The sequence below is a fragment of the Vespula vulgaris genome, chromosome 11 (genome assembly GCF_905475345.1).
Source record: "Vespula vulgaris chromosome 11, iyVesVulg1.1, whole genome shotgun sequence".
In the NCBI taxonomy this organism is placed as follows: domain Eukaryota; kingdom Metazoa; phylum Arthropoda; class Insecta; order Hymenoptera; family Vespidae; genus Vespula; species Vespula vulgaris.
Window position 1 is genome coordinate 2437559 of NC_066596.1, and position 17442 is coordinate 2455000.

Here is a 17442-nt window from a genome sequence, read left to right on the forward strand (position 1 = left end):
TCGATTATCGTCCGTTTCATTCGATATAACATAAAATAAACGATAAATAAAATTTGTCCGTACATTGTCCGCCCCATAAGTTACATATATGTGTCACTTATGTGACAGTATGTGAAAGGTAATTCATGTCGATCCTAACGATAACAATCATTTCTCGAATGGACCATTCACCGAATGTAACCTTTTTCTTCGAAATCCTTACAATAATGTACGAAGAAAATATCAGCTGAAATCAGTTTCCGATGATGCGCATTTCGTTCGGGGTAAATGGCGATCAGTTATTCGAACGATCGAAAAAAGAGAGAGAGAAAGAGAGAGAGAGAGAGAGAGGGAGAGAGAAAAGAAAAAAAAACCTAATCGCACTTGAGGACTCCTAATCTTTCGGTAATCTAATCCGATCCCTCGTTCGAATTCTCGTTTGTCAATCTCTTTATCGAACTCGTTTTACTGACGGAAAAAAGAGAGAGAACCCATCATCGATTTCTTTTTTCTATCTCTGGAAATTTCATTTCAAATTTGCACATTTTTTTCTCTCTCTCCCTCTCTGTCTCCCTTTCTATCTTTTTTTATTTCTTATACTCATGAAGAAAAGATCTAGAACTTGATATCTCGTTTTTATTGATCAGTAAAGACACACTCTTCTGGAGAAGATTGAAAAGGGCTAGAAAGGTGTATATATATATATATATATATATATATATATATATGACGTGTGTGTGTGTGTGTGTATGTGTGTATAGTAGTAGGACGTGATTCATTCGACGATTGAATAGACACACACAATACGTCGATCAGGGCAACAATCAGTCGACGATTCGAAATTAGCGCGTCAATATCATCTTTCGTCGCAAGCATTGTGTCACTTTGAAATACTGTGGCAGTTAATAGAGCACAGATAATGCATCGTTTCGCTTCTCCATCCTTGATTGATGTATGTATGTAATGTACGGTAAACGAGAATTGAATTTCATATTTCAGTTAACCCTTTACTATGCCACCCCGTATAACTTTCAACTCGTTCGTATAATCAGCTTATTATCATGTCCTATGTTTTCATTTATTTTTTGTTTCTTTTTTTTCGTTTTCTTATTCTTTTATTTCTATTTTTTTTTTATTTTTTTTCTCTTCTTCCTTTTTCATTTTTTTTTATCTGAATAAAAAAAGCTAATTTGTCGGTGTTCATACGTTCGAAAGTTAATAGTTATACTAAGTATAACTTATAGAGTTAATTTGTAAATTATGTAGATGTAATTATACTTGATATAGTATAACTTGTTTTAGTATAAGTATACTAATAAAGGTGGTAGTATAATTATAGTATAATTTATACTAGTTTAATATTATCAGTTTATTTACTGTAAAATTTAATATAAGTTATTATTAACATACGTAGTTATATCTACTATAATTATATTAGTTATATTAGTTTATAATTTATGTAGGATGTGTCATAAGTTCTTTGACGATTTTAAAAATCAATTACTTCTTTTCGAAATTTTTTAAGCTTGTAATTAGGCTTGTGATTTTACAAATTTATATTGTACAATTTTACAAATAGGAATTAGCTTCAAGAGTCTCGAAAAAGAGTAACTAATTTTTTAAATCATTTTGAAATTTTTGGATCCTTGTATTTTTTCATATATACATACGCAAATAATATAAATTACATTATAAATTTCACGTATTATTTTTTCTAGACATGAAAAAAAATAAGATTATAAAAGATTTAACTCGGTAACGAAAAATGACGGTAAATATCTTGAAATGGGGGATACTTTGAAAACCTTTTTTTGCATTGCGAATATCTTCAATTAAATTTCTGATTAAAAAAATAATTCGTTAAGTACGATTATCATTTCTTCCAAAATTAGTAGATCATCGAAATGTAATTTTTTATCTTTCTCATCGCTTCTCCCTCTCTCTCTCTCTCTCTCTCTCTCTCTCTCTGTTCCTCTCACTCTATCTCATAACCTTTTCTCCACATTTTTTCTCGCGTAAAACCACCCCATCTCGATATTACTCGCGACATACTCTCTATCTTTCTCCCTCCACCAGATCCCAACAATTTGCCATAGCGAGCGTAATAAAGGACGTTAGCCACGTGCACTCTACTTAATCGAGTCTTTATTCGATTATTTCGAGAATCGAGAGTTCATATCTTAGACCTATTATTATTATTATTATTATTATTATTATTATTATTATTATTATTATTATTATTATTATTAAATTAAAAATAGTATTAAAGTATCGATTCATTATCAACATTATTTAAGAAGTCTTGTCTTGTTATGTTCATTTAACATTACGAATTTAATCTTCCAAATAAATTATTCAAATCTAAATTTCACTAATACCATATTTTATTTTATAAAAGTCTCGAAAAAAAAGAAAAAGAAAAAGAACAAAATTATTTATTAATTTTTAAATGATTTTAATATAAGTACATGAAAGAAATTAATTTACCTCTGGGTGTTCGTGTGTCTGGTAAAGTTAACCATAGAGGAAAGAGAATCGGTGCTACTAATATATAAGTTAGCCTCTTTTTAGGACTACTAGGCCAGCCCATGTCCAAGGCTTCTGGAGGCTCATCCTCTTCGCCCTGAAACAGCATAAGAAGAAACTTTTTTCTTTCCTTTCTTTCTTTTTATTCCTTTCCAATCCTTCTTCCGACATTTATCCTCATCATTCTAACTATAATAATTCAATCACATTGGATCGTTAACGTGACGTCTACGAAGTCATCGTAGTCGTCAGTCAGCAAACTTTTATCATTGAGAGTAATACACTCTCTCTCTCTCTCTCTTTCTGAATGACAGAGAAAGAGAAAGAGAAAGAGAAAGAGAAAGAGAAAGAGAAAGAAGAAGAGAGAGAGAGAGAGTAACAGAATGCATCATGAGGTATTGTTAGAAAACACAATAAACTTGACGCTAGGGATAAGCTTCGAAAAACTGCAATCCGCGGTAAAGGCACAAAGAGAGCCTCCTTCTCTTATTCATCCTTAGATAAACCAACTACAATACCTTGTGTGTGACTCTGTTTGAATTCTCACGACTACTTCTCTTGTTTCTAAACAAATGTTTTAATCAACTGAGATACTGAGAAAGAAACGGATAAGAGTATTTCATTCTTTATCATAGATTTAATCCTAGACGATTTCCGATAAACAATGAATGAGAAATATCGTTGTCTTATCTGTTTGGAATTCGAATTAATCTCTTTCACTGTTTTCTTAAAGGACATATAAATTAAAACGATACCGAGATATTTTTCTTTCAAACAGAAGACAAAATAATCGTTTGTAAACCTCTTTCAGCGTTTCAATTTCAAGTTTGATCGATCGATTGATTTATTTATTTTTTCTTCGTTCAATAATATTTCCAATATTTGGAGCTAATTATTAGAATCTTAAATTGGACGTGAATTATTTTCTTTACTTTTCTTTTTTTTTTCTTTTTTTATGAATGTTTGAACATTTTCTTTTCTTTCTCTTTATCCTTGAAATCAATATATATATATATGTCTTACCAAAGAGCTAAAATGTGTTGAAATTGCGAGATGTTTCTAGATGTGTTAAGGGTAAAAGAGAAAGAGAAGGAGAGAGAGAGAGAGAGAGAGAGAGAGAGAGAGAGAGAGAGAAATATTTTAGTGGCGAACACGTGTACTCATTAAAGCGACCAAAATTGTTACATTTCTCTCTACACTTAGTGCCTTATAACACGAGGAGCGGCAATTACGCACGCGGAGACGTCGTTCGAAGGAACGTAACGACGTGTACTGGATGCACGTGTTCGTATTCAAACCCGTATAAAATAATTTCAGTAGAAAGATCTACAAAAGTGCATTAAAAATATAAAGAATTATTACAAGAACCGTACAAAGTCTAATGTAGTATTTTCAACGTTCTTTTTTTTTATTTTTTATTTTTTTCATTTTTTAATTTTAACCTTTTATATTATAAATAACGTATTGAAGAATATATAGAAATTAAATTAAAAAGTGAAAGATTGGTCGGACAAATCCGAGGTAAAAAATATTAGGTAATTTTTCAATCTTTCTCCATTTATTATTTTCATGGGATCGAGGTAACTTTTATCGAAATAAAAATGCAAGAGAAATGAAAGATTAGTGATACACGAACTGTATGAAAAAATGTAACATAACTTTCGATCTTTTTTGATTTATTTTCCTTTTCGTTTTTTCTTCTCCTTTTTTTATGAGACGGATAAAGAATCGAAGCGCAGAATTAAGTATTAAAAGATTAACCGCAGAAAATTGTAAAAAATTTAACGCAACTTGCAAAAGCTTTTGAAATTATTTTCATACGGCAAATAACGGCTCTTTTGAAACACGAAATAAAGAAAAATTAAAAGGTCCGTGACATCAGTCGCAATAAATTTTAGTCGGATGATTTTCATTCAGAAAAAAAAAAAATAAATAAATAAATAAAAAAGAAAAGTAAAAAGAGAAAAGATAACAACAAAAGAAAAGAAATAAACAAAACGAAACGAAGAACCGAACGAAGACTGATAACAATGGCTGTAAAAAAAAAATGAGTAGATAATATATCTTACAAAAAATTGAAAGAATTAAATACAGACCTATCTATTAATCTCTTGATATCTTAGAAGGAAAAAATGTGATAGAATGAGGAGAGGAGGGTCATAGATAAAAAATGACCGTGGAAGAGAGTTCGTGTATGTACATGTGCATATGTATGTGTATCTCCTTTCTATAAAATCCGAAATTCTAGTGAAAAACTTGCCGACTAGGAACTTCGTAAGGAACGTTGGTAAGAGTAGAAAAGAAATAGCAGTGGCAGTATTAGTAGTAGTACTAGTAATAGTAGTAATACCAGTGGTAGTAGTAATAGTAGTAGAAGAGTGCAAGTTGCAACGAATGCAACGTAGAAAATAGGAGAGGAGGAGAAAGAGAAAGAGAAGACAACTTTGTTGGTGTAGGTTGATGATGGTTAGTGGATGTTAGTGTTGGTAGTGTTGCCGGTGGGGGAGGGTGTAGCCAGCATTGACCTAGATTCCGCGGTGCATTCAAAATGAAAAGGCCTTTTCGCTCATTTAGGACAAAGCGGCCGGAGGATCTCTGCCATCGGCGCCAACCTGAAACCAGCAGCTAATATCAAGCCGAAAAAGATTTGGCCGGTCGATTTTTAGCCGTGAAAAAAAGCAAGAGCTTCTCTCCTCTTCAAACCGACTAAAGAAGAGAGAGAACGAGAGAAAGAGAGAGAGAGAGAGAGAGAGAGAGAGAGAGAGAGAGAGAGAGAGAGAGAAGAATGTTTGAAGAAGGAGAAAGAAAAGAAAATGTTTCTCGAATTAGAATCATGATTAGGATTCATGTTTGTTCATAAAATAGTTCAAAAATAGATTGAATATTCTTCTGGTAATCTCTATATCTATCTATCTATTTATCCATCTATCTCTTTTTTTCTATCTTTTTTATTAAAATATATTCGAACATTGTCTTTGAATTTAATATCATATCTCCATAAAAGGTGGTCCATAAAAGAGACAATTTACGAGAAAGGTAACGTAGTTTAGAAATAAAATTTTACAGGAAGCCTTCGGATTTCGCTTGAAATTCCGATTCTTTTTCAAGTATAAGAATAAACTGGAATGGAATGTAGCGAAACACGAATAAGAAGGTAACAGCTGTGTGTTCTTCTTGAAATAAATCATAAAGATTACATGTATATATATAATCGTATAAATATTTTAACTCGAAACAAAAACAAATATCATACATAATCTTCTTACGGAGAAAATAGAACGGAACGATAGATAATAGAGAAAAATTCTAATCCGTACAAAGATACGAGTCAAAGACAAGGATGACTTTATAGATGACTATCGTCAAATAAAATGTCTCTAGTTAGCGTCATCGTGATCTATACGAATTACTCGATATTTGATTTTCCATCATGCTAGGTTTGACAATTTTAATAGGATCTGATAAACAAGCCTAGCCAAGACAGGGACCGATATTGGTCGTTACGTTTTTACAGTTACCAACTGTCATACGCTTTTCCCTGAGGAAACACACAGAAAGAGATAGATAGATAGGTAGATAAATAGGTAGATAGATAGGTATATAGGTATGTATGTATACATATACATACATACACGTATAGGTACATATACATATACATATAGTTGCTGTCTATTCGCGAAGTAGATAAAAATTTATCGATTTCTCTTTCGTACCCTTCTTTTTTTCCAGAGTAACAATTGTACGTATATACAATACATACATATGTATATATTATATTGTACATATGTATATACGTACGACTCTTTACGTCATTCGTCGTCGTTATCTAAAAACCTATTGAACGTTTTCTTCCGAGGCAAATGCTTTTTACTTAGGTCTCGCACGCTTCGTGAACACGAGGACGAGAAACTATTTCCGAATTTCTAATCGTTATTAGCAATAGTCTTCACATTATTATTAAAAAGAGGATATCAATTTTTTCAATTGATTTATATTAACTGAAGAAAAAATTATATTTATTTTCCTTTCGAATCTCTATTTCTTTCTTTCTTTTTCGCTTTCTTATTTCTCTTTTCTCCGTTCTTTTTTTGTCTTATCTTTTTTCTTCTTAAAGCCGACAGTGCAGATGAATTATTAAAAAAAAAAATTATTAAAATCTACAAATCTTTCTCCTTTTCTCTCTTTTTTCTTTTTCTCTTTTCTCTTTTTTCTTATTTCCCAAATCGATACACGTATTTGCACTTATCTTTAGTATCTAAGTGGTACAAGGACACTATTGACCAGACAACACGTGTTCTTTATCGATAGTCCTCTGATTAATGCTTAAAGAAATTAAAAAAAAAAAAGAAAAAAGAACAAAACGAATTCTTTCGAGTCTTGTCAATAAATCAAGATTCTTAATCGACGTTTAATTGACCGGTTAACTAAACCAAAAAAAAAAGAAAACAAAAAAAGGGAAAAGAGAAAGAAGAAAGAGAAGAGAAGAGAAGAGAAGAGAAGATAAAAAAAAAGAAAGAAAAAAAATGGAAAAAGGAAATATCCCTTTGATACGTTGATAAGTACCGACGATTAACATGAAAGTACTCGTTCGATTAGTCGATATAAAATGGAAATAATTGACTAGAGAATTCTAAATGCACTTTATCGATCGTTGAAAAAATGTTAAAGGGCTGAGAAACGAGCGATCGTAGTTCGTAGCATCGAACCATTCTTTATATCTCGTAGTAACGCATTTCCTTATGAGAAAAAAAAAGAAAGAAAGACAGAGACAGAGACAGAGACAAAGACAGAGAAAGAGACAGAGAGAGAGAGAGAGAGAGAGAGAGAGAGAGAGAGAGAGCACTCTCACGCAACATCGAGAAAGATATCAAGAGTTTGACGTCAAACGATGTTCTCGTTTGCGAATAACGAAGCATTCTCCTCCTCCTCCTCCTCCTCCTTTTCCCTCCTCCTAACAACCTCCTCCTACTCTTCATACATAACGCAGTTTAAAAATAAGTTTACTTTTAATGCCTTTCAATTTGACCCAATGACCTCGTTGTCGTTAGCAAACGAATAAGCGAAGTATCCTATCCCGTTAATCTTCCTCCCCCTACCTAAGCCCTCTCCTCCCATTTTAACCTCCCTTTCTACTCTCTTATTCTCTTCTCTCTCTCTCTCTCTCTCTCTCTCTCTCTCTCTCTCTCTCTCTCTTTTACTAAACCACCTTCATATTTCTTCGTAGAATAAGAAAGAAAAAGAATGAAGATTGGTCACGTGAGACGTTACGAAGGATATCTTAAGGAAACAGGAAGGAAGGAAGGAAGGAAGGAATGTTAGCAGGCGGGAAAACTATTCGAAGTATGTACTGATTGATGACATATACTGGGTGTCCTAGTTCGATCCTATAACGATTTATTAGAAAGCTATGTCCTGATGTAATTAATCTAGGATTTTGAATTAGAATTTCAATGATTTATTTTCTCTCTCGGATGATTGCGTGTACGAAGAAAGAGAAAGAGAAGACGAAACGAAGTATCGGAAATAGAAACGAGTTACAAAATGAGAAAAAAAAGGGAAGAAAAAAGTATATATTTTAATAAGCCAAATCGTATATCAGAGATTTATCGGAAAGACGAATAATAATTATTTTATTATTATTTTATTATTTTAAGCTTTAGCAATATAATTACGTTTGTTTGTTCTCTTTCTCTCTTTCTGTTTTTGTTGGTCTAATTTAATTTTTTTCTGCCTTTGTACATGTATACTTTAAATAAAACTGTTTTTCTCCGAGTGATTAATCGATCGAATAAATCTCTATCGAAATTTTTTAACTGCAAAGTGTTAAATAAATGAAACTTTCAATTTCCCAAAAAGAGAAAGAAAAAAGAAAAGAATAAGAAGAAACGATTATTAATTAAATAAATAAGAATTATTTTCGAAGAAAACAATGCGAAGTTACTACCTTCGACAGAAATAACTTTATAGTTTAAATCGTCTAAAACGTAACTAAAAATACTATATGTATTAATATAAAACGATCAGAACAAGTTGGACACCCGATATACATCTAAGAATTACCGATTCGAGGCCGGCGTCGAGACCAGCGGCTATACCGCCATTTGGAAGTTCCTGAATGCCAACTGTGGTGCCAGCAGTGGTAGTTGTCGTGGTGGTGGTCGTTGTGGTACCCTGAGAACCCTGTTGAAGTTGTAGGGTAGTCTCCTTGGAGGATGTACCGGAATAATGGGCCGCTGTCGAGGTCGCAGCACCGTTGTGAGGCCTCGTTGCATCCAGTAACACCTTCAAAGACGCTATCGCGTGCAATTGCGTAGCTTTTTCGTCCACCTTACCTAAATAGTGGACAAAAATGATGCAGGTTAATAAGAGCGGAACGTGAACCCAATCCAGCCCCACCCCCACCCTCACCCCCCACCCACAACCCAATTTTCTACAACAGTGTTTTTCAAATCGTCTAATCTTCCTCCGATAAATTTATCAGTCGATTAAAGAGGATAGAAGAAATATATTTGCTATTTGCATTATTTTTTTTTGTTTATATATATATATATATATATATAACAATTTTATGCAAGGTAGTTCGAAGAAAATATACGTAGGTATTATTAAAAATGAAATTTAAGAATGAAATTTAAATTCATTCTTTATGAATATTAAGAATGAATTTAAGATGATATTGAAGAAAAAAATCTTATCAGTTTGATCGGTGTTTTATCTCATTAGGATTAGTTCATATCGTTGATAGAATCTTTATTTTTTTTTTGTATAACAATATTTTTTAAAGAGATCATATCAATCATTTTTTAACGTTCGATATAAGTTTTCTTTATGATTTTCTGTGGTTTACAATGACGAGTTAGACGAGTCTGAAAAACACTGTACTACATTACTTTAATCTACTGGAATCTACCCTCTTGCGATTTTCATTGATGTCAATATCAATCGCATTACTATACTACCTACAAGGCCCCTCATGTTGTTAAAGGCATGCTAGGAAAAGCCATGCAAAAGCTAGCGACCGATGAAAAATATATGAAAACGATTGTCACGGTCACTATGTAAGTACAACTTCGTTTTATTGTAATCAATACTGAAATTTCAATGATCATCGCGTATATTTACTTTATCTATCGAATATTGTTTTTCTAATTATTCGAACGATTAATTAACATTTTGCAATTTCGATGAATGCTCGCATATATACTTTAAATTAATTTTTAATTCAACATTTTTATTTTCATTCGCTAGAGAAGCATAATACTCCTCATTATAATTAACATATTACATTAATGTATTATAATTAATATTATATATATATATATAATGTATAAAAAAAATAATAATGTTTAGAATAAAATTTCGATGAAAAAAATTTAGTAACGTAATTAATATATTACATTTGTTGATATGATGTACTATCATTAATATATGGATAGACAAAATAAAATAATGAAAAGTAGCATAATTCATATTAACTTGTTAAATAGCAAAATGTTAATGCAATTTCTTTCGATGTTACGCTCAAGCGAATTTGTCACTCGTCTACGACTTATGGCAGCATGCTGCGATAACGTCCGAAGCTTTCCACGCGAACGACGTTTAGGTTTCATCCCTTACGATCGGATTAGCTCGCTCGAATCGTTTCGTGCAAAGTATGTAAAGCTTTACTTGTTCGCTTGCTTGTTTTCTGCTAAATCCTGTTTAAAAAAATTACTTTCGATAAATGTATATGTTTATCTATAAATCTTAATTAAAATAATTTGACGATTAATTTGTATCATTAAAATACTCGATATATTAAAATTATTAAAATTATGCTACGAAATAAATGAATAAAATATCGAAGAAGATGAATTTAAAATTATTAAATGTTTAGTATTAAAATTATCAGGATTAGTAGATTATAGAGATTTACGAATTAGAACGATTAAACGTATGGCATTAGAATTATTAGATCTAATTAGAAGATATTAATACTAGTAACTATTCAAACATTTGTAATATTACCAATTATTGTTATTACTGATTACAATGATAATAAGAAAAAGTACCCAACATATTAAATTATCGGTTGATTATTAATGTTATATTTATAAATGACCAAGAAGAGCCCTTTTTATGTCCCTTAACGCGTTAAAGGTCCAAGTTCTCACGATGAAACATATATATACGATACACACATACGAATTGATCGATGTATATACCTACTGAGTCTCACTTTAATTAGTTAAACTCGAGAAACGACGGCACTTTTGCGTCTCTTTCGCTTCTAAATTTGTACCACGTTCGTCCTTTAATCACGAGTTACCTCATTTACACGTGAACTGTCGATTATCGTTCGATCGACCGGATATCCAGCATCGTTTTAACAATATCCCTTTTCCAATTAATTGCTAAAAGCCGTTTCGTATGGCCGTTGTTCAAGCGTAAAAATGAATTATAAAGTTATAAAGATGATACTTAGAATAAATACCTAATTATATATATGTATATACACATACATACATTTATACATACATGTATATATAATCACAGAAATGTATATTAAAAAATAATTCTGATTTTTTTAATAAATATTTGTTTATCCCGTCTAATTTCATATTAATTTTCTGATACTTTATATTTCAATGATTTCAATCAAATCGTTTCATAGATCTTTAAAAAACAAGTTTAGGATCGTTCGATTTTTATACATTTTTATAAGATCAATCTCAGACAACAATGGTTTAAAACAAATTAATTATTAATTACAAAAAAGAAATCTTTGAATACTTCTTTCGCTTACTATATATAGGTTTGTGTATACGTACATAAATATATATCATTAATCATCCACTGATTTTTTTCTATCAACGTTACTCCTAATTAATAAAAATAGATCTATTAATGCCAGAGGAATTTTAAAAAATTAAAATCAATTAGAAAATGCTCACTCATTGATAATCCTGTGTACACAATTCCTCTTAATAAAGAATAGCAATCATTCTCTCTTTTTCTTTTTCTTTCTCTTTCTCTCATTCTCTCTTACATGACAAAAAAAAACTTTCTTTTAATACGATATCTAATTTTCTTAAAGTTCCATTTGATTGTGTTCGAGTGTACGACCTTGTAACTATTGGCCCTTTTCTATTCAACATTCTCGTATAACACGTGTCGAAGAATATCGAGGATACTCTACTTTCAGTTCGCTTCTCTCATGGAACAACTATAAGAAGTTTCGAATTTGTCAGTTACTATGACTCGTTCAAGCTTCATCCAATCCTTACTTTGCTAAAAGAAAAACAAAGTGAGCGAGAGAGAAAGAGAGAGAGAGAGAGGGAAACAGAGAGAGAAAGAGAGAGAATAAAGAAGGAAATCAACGATGCAAAAAGGAAATGCTAAAGAATTCTGACGTGTTTGAACAACGTGAAAATATCTGAAAATCACACAACAGTTCTATACATAGTTTCTAATATATCGACATTCTGAAAATATTCCTTAATGCTTTTGTCTATACTTATATATAAAGATCGACGAAAATGAATAATTTTCCGAACGATGTTTCGATTCGTGGACTCGTTAAAATACAAAAAGAAAGGAAGGAAAAAAGAAAAGGAAAGGAAAGAAAGAGAGAAGGATAAAAAAGGACTTGTTAATGTATCTTAAGAACAAGTCGATGTAGAACACAGGAAGAGAAAGAGAGACAGAGAGAAAGAGAGAAAGAGAAAGAGAGAGAAGCTCTTTGTATTGTTCTTTAAAGAGCTCGAAGAGGTATCTAATTCGCCAGTTACCCTTCCTCGTAGAAACTTCGACCAATCGCACATCCGGCCAATGCTTGTTGAGATTGGTTGCAATAGTAGTGGTGTTGGTAGTAGTAGTGGTAGTAGTAGTAGGTCAAACAGAAAAAGCTAACGTGAGTGGCCTTCATCCCTGAAGGTATGAACGAGGCGAGAAAAGAAAGACGTAGAACTCTAGTCAGGATGGCAAAGCTCGAATATATATATATATGTGTGTGTGTGTGTGTGTGTGTGTGTGTGTGTGTGTGTGTGTGTGTGTGTGTGTGTATACAACATACATTTTTCTATTTACGTATACGTACAACGTACATTTTTGTATTTACGTATGTATTGTATCGACTTCTAAGTTAACGAAAAAAGAGAAGTAAAGATGCCGAGAGAGACAGGGACAAAGACAAAGACATAGATATAAAGAGAGAAAGAGAGAGAGAGATAAAAAGAAAAGGATTAACATATCTCTCGTCCAAAAAGTAAATGGAGCTTGATAAAAATTCGAGATTCCAAATCTAAGGAATTAAAAAAAGAAAAAAGAAAGGAAGAAAAAGAGAAAGAAATTAAGAAAGTGACGACGAAGACTACGACGAGTTGATTAACGAGAAGGAAAAATTAATTAAATGAAGAAGACGTAACGTTTTCTCCTCTCCTCTTCATTTTTTCTCTTTCCTTTTTTTTCTTCTCCTTCTTCTGCTTTTTTCTTCTTCTCCTTCTTTTCTTCTTCTTCTTCTTCTTCTTCTTCTTCTTCTTCTTCTTCTTCTTCAAAAGAGAGAAAGAGAGTGAGAGAGAATCGTTAGTCGCATTTTCTCAAGCACTCCGACAAGCGAGAGGTAAAAAGTAATTGGATTTATTAGCACGTTCTCAAGCCGTTCTCACGTTATTTTCGTCTTTATTTTCTGTAACGTAATATACTTCTCTAACAATAGTGACGACGGGTACGGTCAAAGGAACCTTGAAAATATCGTTTCCTTGGTTAAAGGTAAATATTGTTTCAACCGACATCCGATTCGATGCCGTTAGTAATTATAGGTAATCCTTACTCGAAGATGGTTGATTCTCGACTGACGAATGTCTTCTTCTTATCGTGCCAACTCGGATGAAGAATAACATCTTCTTCGAATCGATAACATTGTTTTTCTGTTTGGTATTACTCATACTGCGTATGTATGTACGTACGCAGTATAAACATATACTAATGATATAAACATATGTAGAAAATATATAAACAATCGTATAACTAAGACGTTTCAATCGTTATTGAACATTGAATGATATTGTTGTGAAGTAAAATTTTTCTTATACGTTTCTTTAATAACATCTTCTTCGAATCGACAACATTGTTTCTTTGTTTGGTTTTACTCATTCTGCATATGTACATACGTACGTACGCAATACAAACATATACTAATGATATAAACATATGTAGAAAATATATAAACAATCGTATGAGTAAGACGTTTCAATCGTTATTGAAAATTGAATGATATTCTTGTAAGATTTTTCTTATACGTTTTTTTAATAACATCTTCTTCGAAACGACAACATTGTTTTTCTATTTGGCATTACTCATACTGCGTATGTAAATACGTACGTCAGATACGAACAAGAATTATCTTATAAAATTCACGAATCGATGTTAAAAATAAAAAAAAAGAAAGAAGAGAAAAAACAAAACAAAAATCGAAGTAAAAGTAAAAGGTAATAGTCAATCACAATTTTTGATATTTGATTGTCTGTATGTGGGTGAATCTAAAACCAACATATTGATCTTCAGATATTCGATAATTTTATTCTCAAGAGTATCGAATTTTACGAAGGTCTCGCGTGGGCACAAGAGGCTAATTCTAATGCAAAAGTCCATTTGATTGATCGACCAAACCTAACGTTTGCCGCCTTCGCATAACACCGATTGCGAGTACTAACTCTTAGAACGAATGCTCGCACACAACAGGGCCCCGTTACTCGTGGACTCTTATATATATATATATATATATATATATATATATATATATATATACTATTACTACTACTAACACCACCTCGACGTTCTATCAAGGTAAACACTAGAGTTTTGTTTTCTTCGCGTAACTACGAGTGCGTCTGAAGTACGAACGAAGAACTTTTCACTCTTACAATGTCGACGATCTTAAATTTAAAAAAGGAGGAAACCTTTTATTGGCTTACTTTGCTCAGAATTATGATACGAATTAAATGAATTATTTATTTATACACATATATAAATCTGTCTGCTTCTCTCCTTCTTTTTTTCTCTCTCTATCTTTCTGAACATTAATATCAATTATTAATATTATTTAAATATCATACACAAGTTATTAATTATTTAGTTGGGATATTTATTAATAAAAGCAATTAATATGAAAATCGAAATGCATTTAATTGTATTATTATTAGATCAGATTAGAGTAATCAAGATTTTATTGGCCATCCTTGTCAAAGTTATCATTCAAGTTAAATGAAATAATATTCTCTTTGAACATTTCTTTTTTATTATTAATATTATCGAAATATCACGAGTTATTAATTAGTAATGAGATTTATTAATAGAAAGTAATCAGTATCGACATTAAAATGGATTTAATTGTATCATGCAATTGGATCAGATTAGATTAATCAAGATTTTATTGACTATCTTTGTCGAAGTTACCATCCAAGTTAAATTAAGTATCTTTCTCTCTCTTTTTCTCTTTGAACATTTTTTAATTACTAATATTATCTAAACATTACAAGTTAGTAATTACTTATCAGGATTATTAATATAAAAGCAATCAATATGAAAATTAAATAGTATTTAATTGATTGATTAGATTAGAGTATTCCATTAGACTTCTTTAGTAGATGAGAAATAGAAATGTTGAGTAAGTAAATGTGATAGATAAAATAGACAATGGAAGTCAAGGAAAGAGGTAGAGAAAGAGAGAGAGAAAGAGAGAGAGAGAGAGAGAGAGAGAGAGATAAGTAGCCGAAAAGCAATTAGTTGTAATTAACTACGTAAATAGAGATCGTAGGAAACTCCTGAGGTTCAGGCTTAAACCTCAAAGAGCATTTTGCTTACTAAGTTCAAACTGTTCAAAGTAAATTGCATACAAGTTAAGGAACACCTTGGCTTCGTTTGTTAACATTATTCCTTAGAGATAGATAGATAGATAGATAGATATGTAGATAAGTAGAGAGAGTAACATAGAGATAGAGAGAAAGAGCGAGAGAAAGAGCGAGAGAGTGAGAAAATGACAACTCATGCGTTGATTTCGGCAATAAATGTTAAGACACTCGACGTGTTCACTCATGCGAATGGAAAGTAGTCACTAGAGATCGAGTATAAACTCGTGTTGAAAATCTACTGCGATATATTTCAAACGTTTATGAGTACTTGGAAGATATCTCAGATATATATGAATTTTATTTATATAGTATATATATATATATATATATATATATATATATACTAAAAAGATATAAATTTGATTTATAATCATTTTATAATTTTTAAGTTTTTAATACTTGCAACTATACTCGAATTTTTATTTCTATATATTTGTGTGTATATATTATTTGTTATTTTTATTTTAATTAGATATATGAAGTATGCATATATATTATTATTATTATTATTATTATTATTATTTAAAAAGTTATATATTTCTTTTAAATATGAAGTAGATTTTACTGATTAATTATTAATAATTAGATGTGTATTTATAAATAAATAATAATAAACGAAAGTGAATTTGCCTTGATTCTTTTGTCTTTCTTTCTAGTTCATTCTTTTATTTGCGTCTATGTGTATGCGAATGTTACATTTTAATCAATCGTACATTCCAATTCTTATTCAACGGAACAAATCCATTTGTCTATTGTTCTCTAGATTTTCTTTTTTAGTCCTGCCCTTCGTTACGTTCGTCGACTCGCGTTCATCGTATGCTAACGAGAAACGTCGAGAAGGACGTAGAAAAAAAATTCGCATGAATGGAGAAAATGGAGGCCACGACAAAAAGGAAAAGAATAAAAAGGTAAGAGAAAAAAAAAAGATCGTTGTTTGTCGTCCGACGATCTGTGAAAATTCATTTATATATTACAATATACAGGGAGAATCAAGGTAACACGATGATATAGTAATTAATTCAACATCTTTAAGTTGATGAATTTTGAAAATTTTCTTTTGAACGATCTACGTATTGATTATTGCATCTAGTTCTTTTTTTTAGACACACAGACAGATATCATTCGATTAAACTTCATTCTAGCTAAGATTTTGAAACTGGTAACTCTTAATTTGTTAGAAAGCTGATAATCATGAAAAATTGTTGCTCGAAAAATTTTCAGATAAATGTCGCTTAACTCCAAATATAATGAATATTTACGAAAGTACAAACTCTCGTCGTTTCTTTTTCTTCGTGACCTCTCTCTCTCTCTTTCTCTCTCTCTCTCTTTCTTCCTCTCTTTCTCTTTTTCTGATTGGTTTACATTCCGCATGAAAGATTTCACGTCTAAATGTGGAACTGACACTTTAATAACGACGGATTAAAGTCAGAGAGCAGATCTACTTTACGAAAAGTCCAAGTCGATTGGTCGGAAAATTAGAAAAGTAGGCAAGTTACTTTTTTCGATCTATGTAATTACTTATTGTCGTATTACGTCCTTCTTGTGTTTTTCAAAAATAAAAAAAATAAAGAAACAATAATTAATATAAAATTTACGAGAGTGTTACGAAGTACCATATTTATTGCACAATAAATTTATTTTCTTTCTTTTTCTCTCCTTCTCCTCTGAAATATCTCAATCTTTCTTGAGTTTATTTCGATTTTCTAACTCATCGAGTTTCAATCGTGAATTAAAAAATATTCTTTGCTTTTATAAAAGACGTTCGCAATTAAGTGAACGTATTGTACGAATTAAAAAAAAAAAAAAGAAAAAGCAGAAAGAAAGGATTAAATCCAAATTTTTTTTTTTTTGATTTCACAAAACTCTTTACGATGTGCGATTTCAAAAAAGAGAGAAATGTTTACAAGTAAATGAACACGCAATTTCAGAAAAGAATTCTTTACACTTGAATGAATATATTGTACAATTTCAAAGAAAAAAAAGCAAAAAAAAAATAAGAAAAAAGAAGAAAAGAAAGATTAACAACATAGTAAATAAAATTTTAATC

At 31.0% G+C, this 17442-nt stretch overlaps 1 protein-coding gene across 6 annotated transcripts in view; it reads right to left on the minus strand.

Annotated features, from left to right (window-relative positions):
* The window catches only part of LOC127067665 (sodium/potassium/calcium exchanger Nckx30C-like), a 66761-nt gene that overhangs the window by 23118 nt on the left and 26201 nt on the right, over window positions 1–17442 (minus strand). For all 6 annotated transcript variants that reach the window (XM_051002890.1, XM_051002892.1, XM_051002891.1 and 3 more), the window contains 2 exons: window positions 8566–8837; window positions 2467–2602 (listed from right to left, as the gene is read on the minus strand). In XM_051002890.1, the coding sequence (XP_050858847.1) occupies window positions 2467–2602; window positions 8566–8837 (408 nt within the window). The remainder of the gene's footprint in view (window positions 1–2466; window positions 2603–8565; window positions 8838–17442) is intronic.